This window comes from Diadema antillarum, unplaced genomic scaffold (genome assembly GCF_040938485.1).
Source record: "Diadema antillarum isolate AM-2024a unplaced genomic scaffold, OU_Dant_1.0 scf00000169, whole genome shotgun sequence".
NCBI classification, from domain to species: Eukaryota; Metazoa; Echinodermata; class Echinoidea; order Diadematoida; family Diadematidae; genus Diadema; species Diadema antillarum.
In genome coordinates this window covers 1,015,927-1,037,834 of record NW_027271058.1, presented here as the reverse complement: position 1 = coordinate 1,037,834, position 21,908 = coordinate 1,015,927, and the positions used below count along the sequence as shown (strand labels likewise).

The following is a 21,908-nucleotide window of genomic DNA, read 5'->3' as shown; positions in this document are numbered from 1 at the left end:
ATAGAATTGCAAAGAGCTTACTTTGTGTGGACGTGTTCAGAAGTGCTGGAAAAATGTCACATTTCCCATCAAACAATGCATGTATGATTAAGGTGGTTCCTCAATTATACTGTCATGCCCTCTGATTACACATGTGTACGTCTGTCAAATTACTCATCACAACGCCTAACTTGTATCTCATAGAGGCCCTAACTACAATGTAGCACCTATTACAGGACATGAAAACCCTCATCTAGTCACTTTGACATATGTACATGTAAATGAATCTGTGAGAGTATTTGTACACACCAGAGAAAGAAATAGAGGAGTAATATGCATTGAAACATACAGAAATCAGTAGAATATGAAAATCAAAAGTTTTGTACAAGTTGGCGACAACTCCATATGTGTCTCATACCGAAAAGTTCTTGGGGTATTTCCCCAAATTTTCCTTGGGGTTAAAATACTCTCTTTTCTGGGATCAAAATATAGTATGGCTTCAGGCCAGATTCCCCTCCTGACATGCAAAGAAGGTGAACCATGAAAACAAACAAACAAACAAAAAGATATATGTATATATATTTTTCTGTGCATCAAGTCTTCCAGAACTAGAGTAAGTAAGGTCTCAGCCCCCCCCCCCCCCCCCCCTCCCCAAGGGAGTTCACTGACCTCTGGCACGGTGTATGAGAGTTCGGCATCCGACTCTGGAGAGGGCCTACCGGAGTCCACAAAGTACCTCCGGATGTACTCCTTCACCTCCTTGGGGTTGTTTGCCATGGGGTCCTGGGAGGATGGCAGTGACACGGGAAAACAAAAGTTATGGTATCGCCGATGATCGTGATGAGAATGGTGATGATGATGATGAAGATATTGACAATATTGACTAGGATGATCGTGATAATGATGAAAACAAAGATGATATGATGATAATGCTGACAAATATTATGACAATTTCAATAATTACAATTTATTGTAATCATAATATGTTCAATATTGACCTTTGACCCCATAAGGTTGAAGCACAGCAAGCAGCATCATCAAAAATGCTCATCCACACCATGGATAAAAAACTTGCACTGAGTAACAACCAAGACATTGCGCTCATTTTGCACAATTTTGCAAATGTTTATCCAGTCAGAGTGACTTACATATGACCCTGTAAAAGATGAGGCAATGATGGTAACACTACCAAAACCTGTACATGTCTTCTACTCCCCGTAGTCCATCTATGCAAAACTTCCAGAAAGTCCATTCAACAATTTAGCTTGTAGAGCACACATATGCAGCACTTGAAAAATGCACTCGTTTATGTTTTTACATGCTGCTATATCCATACCATCTTCCAGAAACTTTAGCAAAACCTTGCATGTTGATACCACAAAAAGTAAGATAAAAACAGAAGTCTGCTCTTTTTGTAAGTTTCTGAAAAATTCTTCATCTATTTCTAACTACTGCTAGCTGAAGAGGGTTGCTTTTGATTAACAATGCAATCAATACCAGCTTTGTATGCCCCAAAAAAGTGTTCGAATGGACACTCAAGTGAACCATGGAGAGTAAATTCTCGTACCTTCTGCTCCTGAGCGAGGAACCTGATGAAGTCGTTCAGCGTTACCCGATTCCTGTCAAAGAGATTGGAAGAGGTCATTGATAAGTGGTTATCTTAACCTCTTTCTCTTTCATAAGTATTTCCTCTTTCATTTTTTCCTCTTTCATTCTTTCCTCTTTCATTCTTTTCTCTTCTCCTTCTTTCTCCACTCTCATATATCTCATACTAATCTCCATCTCTCTATCTACCTCTCCATATATCTATGCACTGAATATATTCATTTATTTTTCTCTCTATATATATCTAATTATCTATATTTTTGAATATCCTTACATTCACAATATATCGACATAAAATTTGAAGACAGACATAATCATGCATATGCATGGTTGGCAATATCAGAAAAAGACTCACTAACACAAACAATTTTGGAGTTGAATAAGCCTTTGAAGTTTCACAAAACTTGTATCACATTACGACGTCATATTGTATGAACAACTCCAGTCTTAGCGCACTTTTACCACATGAATCATCCCACATTGAATGCAAGCTTTTCCATGTTCAAATGTGTTACAGACAGTAACTACCAAAAGCCTATGAAATCACATTTGTTTTATGTTTTGTATTGTTTTGTTTTCACATAAAAGGCCATGCTGTGCCATCTTAAGTCAAGAAGCTACATCACATTTCATACTTACATGTCATTGTAGTATTCTTTTAGTCTGTCTGCCACCTGAGGATGAATACAATTCAAAAGTGAAGTGTGTTATGACAGTTTTGCAAACTCAATGGTACAATTTTGGTTGAGATGGGGGATTCAGCTTTTACCCTTTTGTGAGATAATTAGAAATCATGTATACAAAATATCAAAGAGCATGCGATTCTAAGAGGAATTAAAAACTTATTTAATGAAAATGGGTTCTGAAATGGCTGAGATATCCAAAAACATAGTAAAGCAATGTGGTCCTGACAAAAGGTGGGACAAATGAACTTTTAATTCCTCTTAGAATTGTATGCCCTTTAATATTTCATATAAGTGGTTTCCAATTATCTCGTAAAAGTTAAGAACTTAACACCCATCTCAACCAAAACTATACCACCCCTTTAAGCATCAGACAGCCTAACTAAAATAGCCACTTCCCTCCCCCCCCCCCATGAAGAAAAAAAAAAAAATCAACAAGTTAGTGAACATACAAAATGACAGTTTTCCTGCAAATATTGGTTGAGTTGGCGACAAATATCATGATTGCAGCACACAGATCCTTATCGTTTGGCTAGTTGGCGAGAGTGTGCACCATAGCGGTAATATTTATCAGCATCATAACTGCATCGATGTGTAAAGTTGTAATAATGGAGGAGCAGACGGGGAATCACACCGTGCCAAGATATCATATTGTTATGAATTGTCTCAGGGGTCACAAAGGAAGATTAGACTCATCAGCTCTTGAATACCCAAATGGAACATGAAGTTGCTATAGCAACAGTTATAAGTCAAAATGGAGGAATGTACTTGGAAAAGCACCCTTCAGCTAGACTAGGTCCCTTCTTGGTTGTTATGGCAATGCTTAGATTAACGATGGAATAAAAACCTTGTCGGCACACATCTCTTGCCATCAAAAAACAAGACAAAAAGAAAAGCTGTCTTTCTAGCCACGTGTACGGTCATAATGGAAAAATAAACTTGTCAGCTTTTCATTGCATGAACTCCATGTCGCTACAGCAGTCTTTAACCTTTAATGTGCTAAGGCACTTAGCCTAATCAACTTGCCAAGCATTTTTTTTTTAAATTTCTGGATTTTATTGATCAGAACAAAAAGCAATCTCTTTTTCACAATTCCATGGCATATTTCAACATTAAAAAAGATATATATATATATCTCGACAATAGTCAATGACAGAAGATAAACAAAAAGATGTCTGTTCCATTATCATTATTATTTTTTTGGGGGGGGAGGGGGGGGGATATACTTTTGCCAAGTTTTTTTATCAGCACTCATCAATCCATCCAAACTTGAGCTATGGTACTTGCAAAGCTAACAAGCCCACTCATCAGGTGTAGCAATGTGCTTCAGTCCACAGGAAGATCATGGTAACACAACATGAAAAAATTTTACTATTAGGTAATCTCTATTCATTGATAATTTGATATTTGCGCCAATTCAGCATTAAAAAAAAAGAGCTAGAAAACCCACTCAGGAGTAGCAATGTGTCTCAGTCCAACAGGAAGGCCATGGTCACACAACACAAATAAAGATTACCATAGGTTATTATCTCTATTCACTGACAATTGATTTCTAGACATTTGTGCCAATCCATGAAAACCAAACAAACACAAAACAACACTCCAAGCAGCTCGCAGGCCACATCGGCAAACAAAGTCCAGCAAAGATTAAAGGCATAATTTCCCATTTGCAGATGAAACAAAAACCCATCATTAGTGCTTTAAAATAGTTCTAAAATGTGAGCTAGGGATAGAAACAACCACTACAAAAATTTGAATCCGTATTATCGATGTTAAGTGTTGTTAAATACACAAAATGTGAACAATAGTAATAATAAAAATGTTTCCAGACTAAACCATCTACAGTTACGGTTTACTGAGAAAAATACGGATATCGCCTTACATTTTAGGCTAATTGCAAAAATTGAATAGGATAGGATGTTTTGTCGTACAACACACCTACACATATGTATTAAATGTCATATCTTGAATTTTTTTTTTTTTTTAATCACTGTTCCCAAGGTAAACAGGACCTGTAATGTGAACATGAGGAAACAGACTTAAAGGACAAGTTCACCTTCATAAAGATAAGGATTGAGAGAATGTAACAATATTAGTAGAACACATCATTGAAAGTTTGAGGAAAATCAGACAATCCGTTCAAAAGTTATGAATTTTTGAAGTTTTTGTGCAGTACCCGCTGGATGAGAAGACTACTGCAGTGTATGAATAACTTAGATGTCACATGCGTACAACAATATAAGGAAAATATAAAGAGAATTTCACAAAATTCCATCTTTTGAAAAAAGTACACATTCCCCTGACTTGTTACCGACAAATGTTATGGGTAATATTATTCCCCCTGCCTTTAGAAAGAGGCAAGTCAAGTGCTCTTTTATTATGCGAAAAAAGTGAAAATATGTTGAATTTTCTTTTACATTTTCTTTATACTGTTGTACGCATATGACTCACAAGCTGTAGTAGTCTCCTCATCCAGCGGTTCCAACACAAAAATTTTAAAAATTCATAACTTTTGCATCGATTGTCCAATTTTCCTCAAACTTTCACTGATGTGTTCTACTAATATTGTTGCATTTTCTCAATCCTTATGTTTATGAAGGTGAACTTGTCCTTTAAGACAGTGAGCATACCTCTTGCTGGAACACTAGGTTGTTGTAGAGCAACAGGAGTGCATCGAACGGTATTTCTTGGCGCCCCCATTGGTCCGCCTCCTGTCAGGGAACCACAAGCAAAAATACCGCAGCTCAACACATCAATACAATACCCACATCACGATCTTTTCAAAGCACGCTTTCACTTCATTGATATTACATGGGTCTGGGTTACCTGGCAGTTATCCCTACTAGGAAGTCTTTCTAATCGATAAAACATCAATGAATTATTTCTATCAAGCGGAACAAACAATCGTTGAATAAAAAAATAAAAAAATGTTCCTAAAAAATAGGCATATTTTGTTGATAATGAAAGAGATCACTGATTAAATCCCTTTCATTACCATTAAAATATACCTTCTTTTTTGTTCTGGGAAAACTATAGATACAACCATTTTGAGTTTTTTAATGCCATTAAATTACGTTTAATGTCATGAAATCTGCATCTTTTCCCCACGAAATATATCTTGTAGGACTCTTGTTTCTTACATTCCTTTTCTGACAATCAGTAAAATTTAATGGCAGTGCTAAATGACATCATGGTCAAATTCACTGAGCTCTCTTTCTTATGTGGCAAAGATTCCTTTGTAAGGTGATACATCACCATGACAACAGACCATGGCAACCAAATAAAGATGGACACCTACTGGACACCACGTACATTGTAAGTTGCTCCATCACTATTCAAATGGGGATGTTCTGACCATTCGCTCGAATTCAATCTCACTTTTGGGGCAAATTGCTTTCAGGGAAAGTACCTTTCCTTAAAGGGGGAAATCGCCCTTCAAAGGAAAAAAAATCCACACTACAGTAAGTTTAACTTTTGTTGGAAACAAAGTTATGGAGTTTAACAATGGCACATTTTCTACAAGCACACATCCAATGTGCATAAAAATAAAAACTCACAAATTTTATGCTTAATGTTTTATACTTTTTTGTAACTTGTAAATTTCATCACACTTGCTAGTACTGTTGCATTCATTGTGGACTTAGCTATCTTTTATGATCATAGCATTTGCTGCCGAGAAGTTTTAATGCTGTGGTAGCTATTAGCTGTTGGAAGAGCTCACTAATTTATCGTTACCGTCCGCAAAAATTAAAATTGCACGATATTCGTCTTAAGTTTCTATCTGGCTGAGCGTGAAGAATGAACTGTGCGAAAATTTCCGCTTCTGCACGATCAAAATTCAACAATAATTCGATATGAAGGACACAAAATACTCTTTCTGATTTCATTGTTCAGAAGGAAATCAAGTATGTAAGCTTTTTTTCTGTGCAGATAAATGGGGGACTTTTGAGGCACTGAAATCAATTACGACATTCTTTTGCATGCATGTGATCGTGAACATTATCACTGTCCTGTCGACAGCCATGAAACTTGCCTTTTACATGCAAGTGTGATTTCAGTGAAGTATTCCCATTGGTTTGTTTAAACCTACTGTACTAAACTAAGCTTGCATATGGAGTGTGGTTTCACTTTCATGCTCAAATAATATGTTTTGTCTGGCATCATCTAGGATTTACTTGTTCATTGTCATTGGAGATAAGGTGAAATCAATGCAAGTCCATGAAGCCATAAATCGCAGAAAGCTTTTTTTCTTTTCTTTTTTAATGGGGGTGGATGACTGAACATAAATCATTTACCTTTATTATGCTTTTTTTAAAATTCGATCTTTCATTTGCCATTTAAATCTTGACCATTTATTCCATTTAGAGCCGACTCATTTTGCTTAATTGGACAGGCATAGCTTTTTGTGGATCGCTAATGATGAGATAAAATGTAGAGTCCATTCATATAGATGGTTATTACCAAACTGAACATCATGAAGTGCACAAGTTTTATATCGGATGTGAAAAAGGACGCCTTTAAAAATACGACCACTTTCAGTTCTGGCTCAGCAAACTCTTTCATACAATACAAACATAATGGCCCAAATTCACAAAGGTGGTTTAAATTTAAACCATGGTCTAAAATAAGCATGAAATTGTAGCTTTCACATGCATGTATCGACACGCGTTTGTTACTGGACGTCTGTTGGTATACGCAATCTGTCAATTGGAATTGACGTAATTAATGGCCTGAATTAAAAAAGGTGGTTTAAATTTAAACCATAGTCTAAAATAAGCAGGAAATTGTCGTAGCTTTCACATGCACGTATCGACACGCGTTTGATACTGGACGTCTGTTGGCATATGCAATCTGTCAACTGTAACTACGCAGAAGAAATTTGCATAAACCATGGTCTAAATCTAAACCATCTTCATGAACTTGGGCCATTATGCTGAGGAAGTTCAAGCTGATAATGAACTCCTTGCCATTTGTATTCACCATACTCGTTGTCATCCCAATTTGTGCTTTGGTAGACACTAGGGTTTACTGGCACAAAAAGGAGGCCATGACTATAGAACACCTGCAGGCTCTCTGTCAGCCATCTTTCATTTCTTTACTTTTATATATCATTTTTTAATCTCTTTACTGATGATGATCATGTTCTGAGGAAAGAGCTGGGGTGCTAGAGTTTAAAGGGATCGTATAGTTTTGGTTGAGACCTAGCTTCATGTTTCTAACATTTTTGGTGAGATAATGAGAAACCTTTAATGAAATCTGAAAGAACACGCAATTCCAAGAGGAAATAAACATTTATTTGATGAAAATTGGTCTTGAAATGGCTGAGATATCCAAAACAGAGCAATCATAATAAAAGCTGGGACCCACCTGTTATTAAAATCGCTTTGCTTTACTTTGTTTTTGCATGTCTCAGCCATTCCAAAACCAATTTTCCTCAAATGAAATTTGAATTCCTCTTAGAATGGTATGCTTTGTACTATTTCATAAGTGGTTTCTTGGTATCTCTCAAAAAGTTAAAAGCCCAATCCTCATCTCTACCGATATTATACCATCCCTTATAAAAGTAAATCAGCCATGAAAGTGAGAACAGGTGGAGGAAGAGCTCAGCAAAGTTTGCTTGAAGAAGGAAGATGCCCCAAATCGGGCGCGATGGCAAGAAGGTGTTGAAGGCGAGTTAGGTATGTAAATCCGGCCACCCCATTTTCAAGAACAGAACTGGCTCAAAACTCGACAATGGAATATATTCTCTTTACTCACGGTGAAAACTTCTCGGAGTTCTTTTGTGTTCATCTTCAGGTTGAGCCTGGGAAGGAATGACTTCATGTCCCTAAGAGAGACCCTAGAAGGAGGAGAAGAAAAAGTATATGTGTAGGACTCTGTTCTCTTTAAAGGAAACCAAAATCCAAAGAGCAATGTGGATTGAGAGAAAGCAGCAACACTAGTAAAACACATCAGTGAAAGTTTGCGGAAAATTTGACAATCGATGCAAAATTTATGAATTTTTAAAGTTTCGGTGTTGGAACCACTGGATTAGGAGACTACTAGAGGTTATGACGTCATGTGTGGACAACAGTATAAAGACAATATAAAGAGAATTCCACAACAGTTCATTTTTCATGAAAATTACACTTTCCATCAACTTTCCATCAACTTGATAATGACATACGTTAAGGGTAGTAATAATTCCCCCTGCTTTCTGAAAGCGGTTAGTCGAGTGCTCTTTCATTATGCCAGAAAAGTGCTTTCAGAAAGGCGATAAGACATGTCAAATATCATACTTCAGTTCAACAGATGTCAAATCTTTGCTAACTTATACTGGCGATGAAATACATCAAATATCATATCACATAATGAACAGATGTAAGATCTTTGTTAACTCTTGTATCTACGCCATGGAAAGTTATAAGGCCTCCTACGTGTCCATCCTGTTTTTCCCCATTGCAGAGAACTCCCTCCTCAGCCATCTGCAGCAAAGAAAAAAACCACACAAACAAAATTTGATATGGAGGTCAAAAGCACAGCTGATCAGGGAAGAGAGAGAGAAAAAAAGAGACAACTAAATGAAGAATACATATTTTGTCAGGACAGTTCATACACAGTCAAATTGTTTCTCTTTAAGGATGAGGATGAGGAGCGTCCAAAACAAGGCTATGTACATTGAGGTTCACACCTACGCGTCATTAGAGCCCCCTCAATACATAGAAAAGTCATTAAAAACATATGCAGAGCAAACACAAACACATGGCTTCCAGCGATACACCGCTGCACCACTGTCTTCGATTACAAAGTACGTTTCAGATGGATTCATAAATGATGCCTCGCAAATCTCGCACCGTGTTATAGCAAAAAGATTTGACTTTTTTAAAAGTCACTACACGGAAAGTTTACAGTTTAGACTCGAGTTCGGATCAATTTCTGTGGTCACTAGGGAAGATATCATGCATAGGTGCTTTTGAAAGATTATATAATGCAATGAATCACTTGAAGACACAATTATTATCATGTCAAATTAAATCAAGTCAAATTTATGGAATTTGCATTAATTTAGAAAGATGTTAATCAGGTCCTCTGGCATACATTACTGTTTAGTGTTACTAACAAGGCTGTGTATAAATTCAGTTGGTCATTTGAAATGACACAGTCATACTAAAATCTACATCGTCTATAAAATGATGAAAACATTAAACAAATTTGATGAATATTCATCTCTTAGTACCACAGCCTAAATTTGTACTGACCTTTTGACTCTGAGAGGATAGCTAGCCTTCTCTGTGCTACTGACCAGCCACTGCAATCCCACAATCCACTTGTGGTATTCGTCCGCATTGACCGCTGCATGGACAGAAGAGAGACACAAACATGTGACACATGCAGTCAATTACTAAATATGACATATACTTAGCAAGTCTAAATTTTTCGCAAATCGGAATTTCCTGACGATTTTGGGAATGGTTAAATTTGCTATCGTGGAGTCTTGTACCGAATGGAGAAATGTATACGCGTACGTCACATTCGTAGCTTGATCAGAGTCAATATTTTCGCGTATTTCTTATTTTCGCGAATAGCACCTGACTGAAAATAAAAACCTCGCAAATTATTTGGCATATACAGTACATGTAACACTTAATTTTGTATCATTGTTTTTGTTTCGTTTTTTCCTTCTCAAAAGAAGATATATCATTCAAGATAAAAACAAAATGCGATAATTCTCTTGGTCGGACATCTGGGTAGCAGCAGCTGGAATCCTTGCCTCTGTCTGCAAACAACTGTATTGAATACTTTCTATTGGTATCGCCTCACTAATATTGATACATCTACAGGTACATCAGTGTGTCTGCAAGTTTGAAAAGTGATACTGAACCTCAAAATTTGCACAGAAAGTTATCGAACTACACTATCGAATGCAATCAATGATGCAAGACGACTAGTTTTAGATCAAGGCGCCTGTAATTTTAGGCATTTGGGGACAGATACATGTATTTTTAATTCAATATCTCTGTACAAGAGTAACCTCACGCTCAGATTTCTCAGGGATATTACCAATGATACAAAAAACTACAACGTCAAAAAAAATATAAATTTTTTTTGTACAGATACATTTTAAATCATCAACCAACCAAAGACATGAGTTTTAAAGACATTTATTTAAATGAGCACACAAGATTGTGAGTAATGAGATAAGGACATCATCATCTTACATCATCTGGTGCTTTTCCATGAAGTCATACCATAAACCAGAAAATTTTCCAAACTGTCGTTTTTGGTGTGTCATTTCTCTGTTTGTTTATTGGTTTGTTTTGTTTTGGTTTTTTTTTCAGAGCTTAGCACAGGTTTTGCTGCTTTCTCCCAGTACAAGAATAACACACCTAACAGTGGTTTCTACCACAATTTTCAATCAACTGTGGTTTTCTTTTTCCCCTGGTTGAGTATTTCTGCCAATTCCTCTTTGTAAATTTGTACAGTGATGCTTTCATTTTCAACACAGTGTATCAACCAATATCACTCTTTTTTTTTCTGCAGTATTTCATATCTATATTTCCCTGAAAATGATAATTTCACCCGTGATACAGTGTTTCACTCAATGTCACTTTCTCGGTAGTGTTCCCTATTCCTCTGAACTAGCGCTTGCACACCAATACACAGACACACAGACACACACGCACAGACACAGACAAACACAGATCTACACGCAGGCACACCGACAAACTGACACACCAGCAAACACAAACCACCCACTCAATTAAAATCTGTTTCTCTCACACACCATGTTCTCCTGGGCCTTCAGCAAATATATTATACCAAGAAAGAGATGGAAAGAGATCAAGGGGGGGGGGGGGGGTGGGGTGGGGGGTAGGAGATGGATAGAGTTGATTGCTAGGCAGATCAAAATCTTGGTTAATTGGTCACCAATTTGATTTGAGCGTCTTCCCTGGCTGTCATCTCGCGGAAATGAAAATAGCACCGGGAGAGAAAGAGAAGAAATGATAAGCAAACATCCCTAAAACTGTGGAGGGAGTGTGCTCATCAGGGAGAGGTAAGAAGGCCCTTATCCGCTGCCATACTGGTTGATACACCAGACTTATGATTCCCCCAAGCTTGTCAGGCCATTTGTTTACCCACTACAAAATGAATCCGCCGTGCTGCAGTCGCTTCACTAGTATACGGCGGAAACCGACTTCCCGATCTTCCCAATATGTGTACCGACTTACAGTTTTGATTGCCTGCAACTTGATGATTTTCTGAGAAACAAGAGCTGCTTGATCAGCATCAGGATAAACTTGGGAGAAGAATTCTTGCCAAGCCACAGAATATTACAAAACTAGAAAAGCACTTGGAGAGTGCAGACCTCCGCCAAGCAGCTCATTTTTACCCATACACGCATGCCGAAAAAATTCAATTCGATTCATTTTAAATCATCCAAAAAAAAATTGCTCAATTTCCCAATATAGAAGACTTTCATTTACGTCATCTACTTCCAACTGCATGGTGCTTTGCATGCCCGATCACAGCATGTGCTTTAATTTTTTTTTTTTTAATGCACATATGCACAGCTTGAACTCCTGCGTTCATTGACCCTATCTGCCAAAATTGTTCAAATCCCTCAAAAATTTGTAAAAATTCCTGAATCACTACCAAAATCTAATCATGTTCCTTGTGTCATGGTAGATTTTTACAGTTAAAGTTTCATCCAAATCTGTCCACAACTTTTTGAGTTATTTTGCAAACAGACAAAGCAAAAACTGACAAAAGCATAATATCCTCCTTGCCCTTGGCGGAGGTACAATGTAATAACAACAAGATGTTGAGAATGGAAACAGTTCAGGCATCAAGAGTGATATAGGGCAATTCCACGATAACACCGTGACACTTTTGAGAATAATTTCACTGATCAAATGTAAATAATAATCAAAATGTAACACTTGAGAAAATTTTTTTATCGTGTATCTATGCATATCGTCATAAGCAATTTTGAAAACAAAAGAAAGGAAGAAAAACTGCTGTGGTAAATGAGTTATGCACGATTAATTACCACTGTAACACCGTGACGCAAAATGGACATGGGTTTTTGTGCACTTTGTTTACTGACAAAACTCTGTGAAGTTACGATGAACATTTTGATAAGTGGATGTGTTCATTGGATGTACTAGAGACTCAATGATAATAATGAAGTAAAATTTGATTAAAGAATCAATTGACAGGAAAACTATGACATAGATTTTAAATAAGTGCACCGTAACACCGTGACTGTAACACCGTGACCTCTGAAATGTGTGTAGAAAACCTATGGAGAATCCTGTTGTCTTACTTTCAGCTCATAGTGTTTCTCCATTAGGTAGAATGAAATGATGATTCATGATGAATGTTTGACATCACAGTACAACACTTCCAGATAAAACAGGAAATTATTGAAATCATAACAGATTAACAAAAACAACAAAGTAAAGAAAAACTTTGCACTGTAACACCGTGACATGTCATATACGTTTGTACACGTTACAGTTAGGAACACTGCTCTTTCAGTAAAATATACTTTATGTTTTGAGACATAATTCACTCTATCATCATTGAAAGCTTGTTGAATATTTCTGAGTGAACTTTTAGGGTTTACAACTACTCTTTAAAAGTCCAATTTGTATATTTAAAGATGACATACAAATTTGAAACTTTGATTTTAATACCTTTGGTCGCAAAGCCAGGTGAACCCACTTAGCAATTTCAGTAGCAATAAAAAGAATCATTCAAGCAATTTGTGTGGTACAAAATGTACCATGATTATTCTTCTTTTTCAAAGATGTACTGGAAAATGAACATGTACATAAAAATGATTACAATGCAAATTCTCATTCATACACATAAATCCTAGTGAGTGTGGCTCTTTTAATGGTGAAACTTGTAAGATTGTGCACAGCACCATGCACAGGAAAGTAGTATTCCAGTGAGATTAACTTTTGGTGGACTCATCGATCTAGCGTCAGTATGCCCTAAGTAATTCTTTAGGATACCAGAGAAGCTGCAGCAAGATTTCAGACTGTTTATCATGTAGGAACACATCTGAGTCTACACAAGAAGAGTCAAACCATGTGATAAAATAGTCAATTATGATAAAAATATTAAACAAAGGGTATCAACTCAACTGAAACTGTTGCCTTTACCATATAATTAAAAGTTCAAAACCTTCAGAAATGTTTGCTTTGGATAGTTGTGAATCTGGTAGGTGGCACACTGTGAGTGGACTGCTTCCATTTAAACCCACCATGTGCTCTGAGTGTTGATTGGCATATCAAACCCCACTGCATTGTAAACACAGTTCTCGATTTTTGGCACAGAAAGGGTTAGAGTTGCATGATGCTGGCAACAAGTACATGTACAAGGGATAATCTTTGTGGATATAGTTTGACCCATCAGTTATGAACAATCCTTGAAAAACCTCTATCTTTTGAGTAAATGTGACAGAGAAATCAGATGGTCACTTCAACAGTTAATTATCATGTGTAATCCGGTATGTGTCCTGTGTTATTGCAATGCAAGTCACGGTGTTATAGTCATGGTGTTACAGTTACTGTAACACCGTGACACATTTTAATCAGCTTTAATTAATTAACAAAATGAGTTACTATCATTTTAGCACTTGTAATATGGTAGCTACATGTGGTCATGATTTGGGCTATCAAAATAAACCCTTTTGTGTTTGTAATTTTCAAACAATACTAAAAACATCAGTTTTTACCGTAACACCGTGACATTATTGATGATCGTATTTGCGATGTTCGCTGAAGCTTAACACATAGGAAATCTTGCACTTTGATGATTTGGTAATGATGTTCAACCCTTAAACTCTGAAAACAAAGGCAAAGTTTTTACCTCCTTTTTCATTTTCTCATGCTACATTCATTTAACTTCATTACATTTTTCAGATAATTATGTCAAATTTAATTATGCTGGTTTTATGCACATATTTAGCAAAGTTAATGATGCAATTTTTTAACAAGATGGTCAAATATGAAAAATTCAGTCCTTAAGCTTTCATTTGATACCAAAATGAATGAGATTTGACTATTTTGAAAAGTTGATGGTCATGTCCACTTTATCGTGGAATTGCCCTATACTTCAGTACTAGTTAAGATCATGTAATGCTTGTAATCTTTGAAGTTTCAAACTTTGATGATTAGCTTGAAGTTTTAAAGGGATGGTACAGTATTGGTGGAGATGAGAATTGGGCTTTTAACTTTTTGCGAGATACCAAGAAAACACTTACGCTATAATATAGTACAGAGCACACCATTTTACGAGGAATTCAAAGTTTATTTGATGAAAATCAGGTTTGGAATTACTGAAACATCCAAAAACAAAGTAAAACAAAACGATATTAATAAAGTGTGGGTCCCACACTTTATTAGAATTGCTCTTGTTTGGATATCTCAGCCATTTCAAAACCAATTTTCATCAAATAAACATTGAATTCCTCATAGAATTACATGCTCTTTCATATTTCATAAAAGGTTTCTTATTATCTCACCCAAAAATGTTAGGAACCTGAAATTAGGTCTCAACCAAAACTGTACGATTCCTTTAAACTACATTCTCACATTGACATGCCACCTAATCTTTAAACTTTCAAGGAGATCATACCCACTCTATGATTAAACCAAAGAACCAGAAGAAAGAAATACTGGCCATGCTAGCAGTAAACCCAATAATGTGAGACGATGTATACACTACTAGTACTAGTGTACCACACTGCACTGGAAGTTGACCCGGAAGCTATAAAGGGGAATGGGGTTCATGGAGAGGTCATGCTAACTTTTGAGTCTCTAGATCATTGTGCCCACTTGATGCTTAACTGTGAGTGGAGATCCCCTGTGGCTCATACACTGTAGATAGAGCATAAACTCGAAGGTGCTTGTATATTGTGGTTCTTACCATTGACTAATTTTCAAGATTTCTACAGTTTCTACAGGCAGTGCATCTGTACAGTACTAAACTATGACCTAATCATCAAAGCTTAAAACGTTGAGCTAATCTTTAAGGTTAAAAACATTAGTTACGTTCAGACAATAAGCCTTAACCTCGAGGTTAAGCTCGATAGGAACCGTGTAGACGCACTCGTAGTTAAGAGCTTGCTCGTAGTTAAGAGCTTACTGTAAAAGTGGATATTTTTGCGTGACTAATTTTTCGCGCTGGACGAGCTGAGAAGAGTTTCGCGTGTTTTTAACTCTGCAGAATCAAGACATCGACTACTGGAACATTATGGCAAACAAAAATATTCGCGTGCTTTTATTTTCGCGCTAGTTTCAGGTTGCGCAAAATGCGTGAAAATTTCAACACCGCGAAAATTTCCACTTTTACAGTAACCTCGAGGTTAGAGCTTGTCGTCTGAACGGAACTATTGTGTGAACATAGCTATTGATTCAAGTATGGATTGAGGGCTGATGCCTCCCCTGGGCATCATAAAATTGTGGGACGGTAACTCTGATTGGGTCACATGCTATAATACCTTGCATGATTTCCCCTTCTTGTGCAAACGCACATACTCCCAACCTCAACAAAAAGTGGCTTTCTCAAATATGGAAGAAAAAACAGACTTATATAAACACTTCTCCTTGTTTTTTCACAGCTTTGATTTCAGACATTGATGATACGTTTTCCAGGTCATCAGAACGTATTGTCAACATTCTGTGTGTGTCTATATAACTCTAAATGTGATTGTATCTGCATGATTTTTGTAAATTTGTTCTGGCATGCATTAAGAGTTCTGCTCCAGTTCTGGCTGTATTGTTGTTATACGAGGAAATGTCACCCTCCACCAAGTTTCCTGATAGACATACTGACAGCAAAGCAAAGGGAAAAAAAGCTACAAAATAGCATGATCTGGCAAAATTATTAAAGTAATATGATGTTTGCTGCAAAAACAAAACATGTCATTCCTTGCACACAGTGTGCAAATCTTCAAGCCTAAAAATACATTGAAAGTAAATTTTCATAAAGCTTTTTGTCATGATGTGTTCTGAATTGGCCCATTCTGCTGAAAGGCATACTGTATACACCATACATTTTATGAGGTTTTATTCTCACAAATTTCACGAGTATAACTGGTCCTTTCCCCCGAATTTAAAAGCATGTGAAAATACTAACTGTATTCCTGATACGTTTACATAGGAGTGTAAGTATACATGCATAGCACTCAAACGTGATCGTGCACATGTCTTCTAAAATCATGTTTTAAGTGCATGTACAAGGACACTGTATCTTGCACAAGTACTGTGAATGTCTGCTTTATTCAAATGATCTTGGAATTATTCTAGGAACACTTGACTGAATCTAAACTGCATGACTGATTTTCTCTGATACCCCTTTTATACTGCCCACGACTTTTAGCTCGCTTCTGAAGCGAGCTAACTTTAGCTCGGGCTAAGTTGTTTTTATACTGCCATTCTCAACCACCCAAGGTTACGTGTGAGACCAGACCTATCGCCCTCCCCCCCCCCCTAGCCTGCTGTCCTTCCCGCAAGCGCGAAAATTCAGTGACATATCATGCTTACTTACGAGTACGAATTCAGTTCCGCTGTTATACGTTACTCGCGAAATTCAACCAGTCATCGGCATCCTATAGTGTGCGCACTGCGCCAGTCTATTTTATTTTACTCAAGATTTAATCATGCCGTTTGCTAGTTCAAAGAGTTCACTGAGAGTTTTAAATACCGAACAGCTAACAGTGACAGCAGTGTATAAAATACTATTACACTGTACTACCATGCGATGCGTAAGACACAGCGCGCCGGTGGCAACAGCACAGCAGTAGATGTACTACGTAATGGCAACCCGGAAGCACCATACACGATTTTCGGTCACAGGTCAGTGGATTTAGCCCGAGCTAAACTCGCGTACCTTTTATACTGAAGTTAGCTCGGACCTGAAACTGACCTGATCCACCCCCCTAGAGTGGACTTACTTTAGCTCAGACTAACTATTTTTCGACCTTTTATACTGAGAGCTAGCTCGCTCAATGTCCACACCTGAAGCGAGCTAACGCCAAGTATAAAAGGGGTATGAAACTCTGTGTTTATCTTGTCCTTGGCTTTATGACTATTTCTGTCAGGTGTTGTTGTTATTGTTTTTTTCTCTCAGTGAAATGCAGTGAAAAAACTATCAACTGGAAAACGTGGTCTTGAAAATCTAGAAATGCCCAGAGCAGGAAATCTGCATATGCAGCAAATCTGCAAGGCTTTCATAATGTGCCAAATATCTCTGCAGTTACTTTATTTTCATATCTTCTGACAGTTATATGGGAATATTTTTACGTAACCTTGCTGAAAATCAGCTTCTCGGAAGATACCAGACTCTTGTTATGACCATGAATTTGAATATATATATTTAAACTCAAAACTGGATGTAGAGTCATGCAGCTTGTTGGAAAATATGATTGCAAGGGCACGATCGATCATCACATATTAAACATTTTACAGTCACAAAATGCTGAACAGCGAGGGCCATTCTGGAATAAAAATTGTGTACTACGGCTCAAAATTATTCTACACTTTCGATCTCAAAATACTCCAAAACAACTCATCATTCTGGCTAATCACATCAGCCAGGTAAGTTTCTTGGTAGACCCTTTTGATGCACTGCAAGCAAATTCCAAATGGTGGAAGATGAATTTTTAAGTGCATCTGAGAACTATGTTTTAGCTTTAAATTAGGTGACAGTGAAAACTTGCAAAATTCCCTAACAGCTCACATAGTACACTTTCAAATTCAGTTGCCTTCAAATGTGAAAGACTGTGAATATGTCTATGAAATATCCACTCACGTAATTGACACAACTTGTCGAAATGTTTCATTTCCATTGCGAATGGCAGAATGTGATGATCGTATCTGTTACATCTACTGGAAATGTTGAAAAATGCATAATCAGCACTCATCAAGACGGTCACAACCCCTCTGAAGCTTTGCACATATATTGAGCGTTACTTGTTCGTACAGCCATCTGAGACTACATGTACTTCCACCCAGCGATATTAATGGGGAACATACCCTCTTAAGTGTCTCAAAACTACTCTTTATCAGAACTGATGAACTGGTTTCACACCATTGGATACTGTCAGATCAGATTTATGACTACTCCTTCCATGAGAAGGTAGATGCTGCTGCTATTGCTTCAAACAGCATGCATTAGCCTTATCATATATTTCAACTGGTCTGGGAGCTTTTATGGCCTTTCTACCACTGCAGAAACTTTCTGTGCTTTTACACATACCAAGAGTGCTTAATTTGAATGCTGAATAACAAACATGATTGCATTTACGATTCGATCATCATTCATTCACACGACTGAGGAACGCTTCACGGATTCTGCGGTTTTTAAAGGACAAGTTCACCTTCATAAACATAAGGATTGAGAGAATGCAACAATATTAGTAGAACACATCAGTGAAAGTTTGAGGAAAATTAGACAATCGATGCAAAAGTTATGAATTTTTTAAATTTTTGTGTTGGAACCACTGGATGAGGAGACTACTACAGCTTGTGAGTCATATGCGTACAACAGTATAAAGAAAATGTAAAGAAAATTCAACATATTTTCACTTTTTTTGCATAATAAAAGAGCACTTGACTTGACTCTTTGTAAAGGCAGGGGGAATAATATTACCCATAACATTTGTCGGTAACGAGTCGGGGGAATGTGTACTTTTTGCAAAAGATGAAATTTTGTGAAATTCTCTTTATATTTTCCTTATATTGTTGTACGCATGTGACATCTAAGTTATTCACACACTGCAGTAGTCTTCTCATCCAGCGGTTACTGCACAATAACTTCAAAAATTCATAACTTTTGAACGGATTGTCCAATTTTCCTCAAACTTTCAATGATGTGTTCTACTAATATTGCTACATTCTCTCAATCCTTATGTTTATGAAGGTGAACTTGTCCTTTAATTTCAGAGTGAGGAAGGGAAGTTTGACTTCTTTCCATGTTCCTATCAATCACTCTTAAACTGTCTTTCTGCAAGAGTGATTGGAAGGTCACTGTAATCTCCGCCCCCCCCCCCAAAAAAAAATGATCGGAGTTCAATTACGTTCACATGGTCGTTCTGAAGAAACGTGATCAAAAAACACCTCCAGATCGTCATTTCAAACACGACTGGAATTACGATTCATATCACCCTCCACGATTCCAGTTTGCATTCACACGGCAAGAATGCTTAATTTGAAACATGATTCTAGTGACGCATCATTACAATCGTGTTTCAAATTAAGCGCTTTCTGTGGGTGTGAAAGCTAGGTTTGACAACTTTATAAGATCACGGAAGGGGGAAGGGATGTTCTGTTTTGTTACCTCCGCCAAGGGAGGAGGTTATGTTTTCATTACCGTTGGTTTGTTAGTTAGTTAGTTAGTTTGTCCGTATGCAAAATAAGTCAAAAAGTAGTTAACGGATTTGGATGAAACTTGCAGGGAAGGTTTAATGTGATGCAAGTAACAGATGATTCAATGTTGGTAGTGATCCGAGAATTTTGGGGGAATTTATGAAGGATTTTTGATATTTTGGCAGGTAGGGTCAATGCACTTGGGAGTTCAGGCTGCGCATATTTGAGGTTTGCATGTGCGCACTAGAGTGTGCGCTCCACTTTCTGCTAGGGCGAGGTGCGCCGTGCAGCTGATGGTTTATGACGTAACAAAGGCTTCATTGGGAAATCGGGCGACTTCCAGCACACAATGCTATAAATACGTATGGGTGGAAATCACTAATATCTCTATGGAAGAACAAGATCAGTGGTGAAAATGAGCTGCATACTTGGCGGAGGTCTGCGCTCTCAGAGTGCTTTTCTAGTTTAGGTTTGTTTTGTGTTTTTTCCCATTTTTTTTTTTCTTTTTGACTGCACCACTGAATAACCGTGACAATTGATAATCATGTTTATTGGTCCCCTATTACAATGTTCTCTGTACCTTTATAACATTACATTACCTGTGCAAGATACTGCATATCAACTTTCATTACTCCCAGAATGCAATTGTTCATGGTAGCTATGCATGAATACATGAACACTCCCTTTCTCTGTTCACTTAATTAATGACAAATTCATACCAACGTGAATATACTGATGAATGTGTCAGCGTCATGCCACTGAAGCTACAGAAGCACGAATGTGAAAAATTCGGCAGTGTGCCAAACTTTTACAGTTATTCTAATGGCCTAGTGTTTTTTGAAGGCTCTCAAGGTGTATTTTACTACCTAAAGGCCCTATCACACTGGAGAAAATGTCCAACGAATGCCCCCAATGAATACAAAAATTTGAAGATAGTTCGCATCCATTGCTAATTCTAGAATAGTTCAGGACATGTTTAATGTTCTTTGCATTCATTAGCTATTCGCAGGGATTCACAGAGATATGCTGGAGATTTTGGACACGTTCAAAATTAAAAACAAATCTGCTCCAGTGTATCTTTGTAAATCCCTATGAATAGATAATGAATACAAAGAACATCAAACATGTTAAGAACTATTCTCGTATTAGCAATGGACGAACTCATCAAATTTTTGAATTCGTTGGGTATTTGTTGGGCATTCGCTGGGCATTCGCCCTAGTGTGACGGAGCCTCACAATAAACCAGTTCACATTAGCTCGTGTGCACATTTGCACAAATGACCTTTGTTTTATCCCAGATGGTTAGGCACTTCATTCGTTTTCAAAACGACAGACTGCATTAGCTTGCCCGACATAACAATATTTGGAATTCCTTGTTCAAACAAAGAACAAACTTGCATAGACCAGGTGACCAGAACGTTCCTCAATTAACACATGGGGGAAATATCCATTTCACCAGTGTTTTGCATTTTGTTGCAATAACAAACTTTTATAACTATAGCCAAATATTAGACTGTAATGAATACTCTGTTGCTGTCAGATGGATGTGACTCAATGGCAAGGATCATAACATTGCATATAATATCTTACGAGCTTACATGCCTGTTAGTATGAATGACTTTATTCTGCTCTAATGCGCAACGTGAAGCTACAAACTAGCTTTACACTGCAAGCAATGTGAGCCAAAGCTGAGCTTGACAGCATGGGGGACCTGCTGATGAGATCAGTGAATGTGATTATTTGATTATTATTATTCATGAGCCAGGCGAAGCTTGACCACTCTACTGAATACTTAATGAGTTCAGTCACTTTATCCACTGGATTTGCCAGCTTCATCCAGTGCTACCATAACAAAATGTATGCATTTAAATGCTTTGTCTTGTAGAGCTCTGCTGATTGATAGATTTTTGCCACCATATGCAAGGCAGCAGAATTTGGTAAGGTGTATTAAAGACGGGGAATTGGAACAGGTCTCTTAATGGTCCTCTTACGTAGGATTGCCACCAGTGTTTCCATCTTCTTATTGGTCTGTTAAAGACCAGGTGGCGTGGGAAGCTGGCCCGACTCGGATATATTCAGAAATCGGAGTCAAATATCAAATACATTCAGAAATCCCCACAACAAATTGTGTACAGCTTTATCTGTAACACACACACAGCCAAAGAATCTCAACTGGAGTTGAAAGTTACTGATGAGTGTACGTTTTGGTGTACATTTGCTGACAAGCAATTCTATTTTAGCAGGTCTGTGCTAGACTTTGTTTTCAGATGTACCCAGG

General features: G+C 37.3%; 1 protein-coding gene across 3 annotated transcripts in view; it reads right to left on the bottom strand.

Annotated features, from left to right (window-relative positions):
- The window catches only part of LOC139722673 (1-phosphatidylinositol 4,5-bisphosphate phosphodiesterase gamma-1-like), a 104,054-nt gene that overhangs the window by 40,451 nt on the left and 41,695 nt on the right, over nucleotides 1-21,908 (bottom strand). For all 3 annotated transcript variants that reach the window (XM_071633967.1, XM_071633966.1, XM_071633965.1), the window contains exons 4-10: nucleotides 9,506-9,599; nucleotides 8,684-8,731; nucleotides 8,025-8,106; nucleotides 4,898-4,978; nucleotides 2,224-2,258; nucleotides 1,547-1,598; nucleotides 649-762 (exon numbers count right to left, since the gene is read on the bottom strand). In XM_071633967.1, the coding sequence (XP_071490068.1) occupies nucleotides 649-762; nucleotides 1,547-1,598; nucleotides 2,224-2,258; nucleotides 4,898-4,978; nucleotides 8,025-8,106; nucleotides 8,684-8,731; nucleotides 9,506-9,599 (506 nt within the window). The remainder of the gene's footprint in view (nucleotides 1-648; nucleotides 763-1,546; nucleotides 1,599-2,223; nucleotides 2,259-4,897; nucleotides 4,979-8,024; nucleotides 8,107-8,683; nucleotides 8,732-9,505; nucleotides 9,600-21,908) is intronic.